The 524-nt window shown below is 44.7% G+C and overlaps 1 protein-coding gene across 1 annotated transcript in view; it reads right to left on the bottom strand.

Moving 5' to 3' along the window:
• LOC107554321 (flavin-containing monooxygenase FMO GS-OX-like 2) overlaps nucleotides 1-524 on the bottom strand; it is a 9,956-nt gene that overhangs the window by 3,738 nt on the left and 5,694 nt on the right. The window contains exons 5-6 of the mRNA XM_016236809.1: nucleotides 376-428; nucleotides 103-227 (exon numbers count right to left, since the gene is read on the bottom strand). Of these exons, the coding sequence (XP_016092295.1) occupies nucleotides 103-227; nucleotides 376-428 (178 nt within the window). The remainder of the gene's footprint in view (nucleotides 1-102; nucleotides 228-375; nucleotides 429-524) is intronic.

Here is a 524-nt window from a genome sequence, read left to right on the forward strand (position 1 = left end):
ATTTTTGTTTTCAGGTGCCCAACCCTTTAATTTTCAACCAAACAAAGCTGTGGCATTTAAAATGGTATGTGACATTATAAAAAAGGAAGCTAAGCCACAAACCTGAGCATTAACTTGGGCTAACTCGATGGAAATATCCACACCAGATGCTCTGGCCCCCAAGACCACAACAGACTTGTTGGCGAAGGGCTCTGAATAGCGGTACGAGTGGCTGTGCAAGACTTTCCCTGCAAAACAGCAGTGGAAGAAGGCACAGATAAATGCAAGAAGATGAGAGACAGAGAGATAAAAGGGAATATGCAGGGGTGTAATGAGACTAATGGCTGGGGCTTTCAGGGTTATGCATTTGTAGTGATCAGTGATCATTTGTTGTACCTTTAAAATGCTCAATTCCAGGAATGTAGGGCAGGTGGGGGTCGGAGTAATGCCTGCAGAAAGAGGAAGGAAATATGAGTCAGCGCTGAGACGCTAAAGGGCTCCTGTGGTCTTCTGAATTCCCTCACAGAAATGCCATATGAATGCAT

The sequence above is a fragment of the Sinocyclocheilus grahami genome, unplaced genomic scaffold (assembly GCF_001515645.1).
Source record: "Sinocyclocheilus grahami isolate Dianchi unplaced genomic scaffold, SAMN03320097.WGS_v1.1 scaffold497.1, whole genome shotgun sequence".
NCBI classification, from domain to species: Eukaryota; Metazoa; Chordata; class Actinopteri; order Cypriniformes; family Cyprinidae; genus Sinocyclocheilus; species Sinocyclocheilus grahami.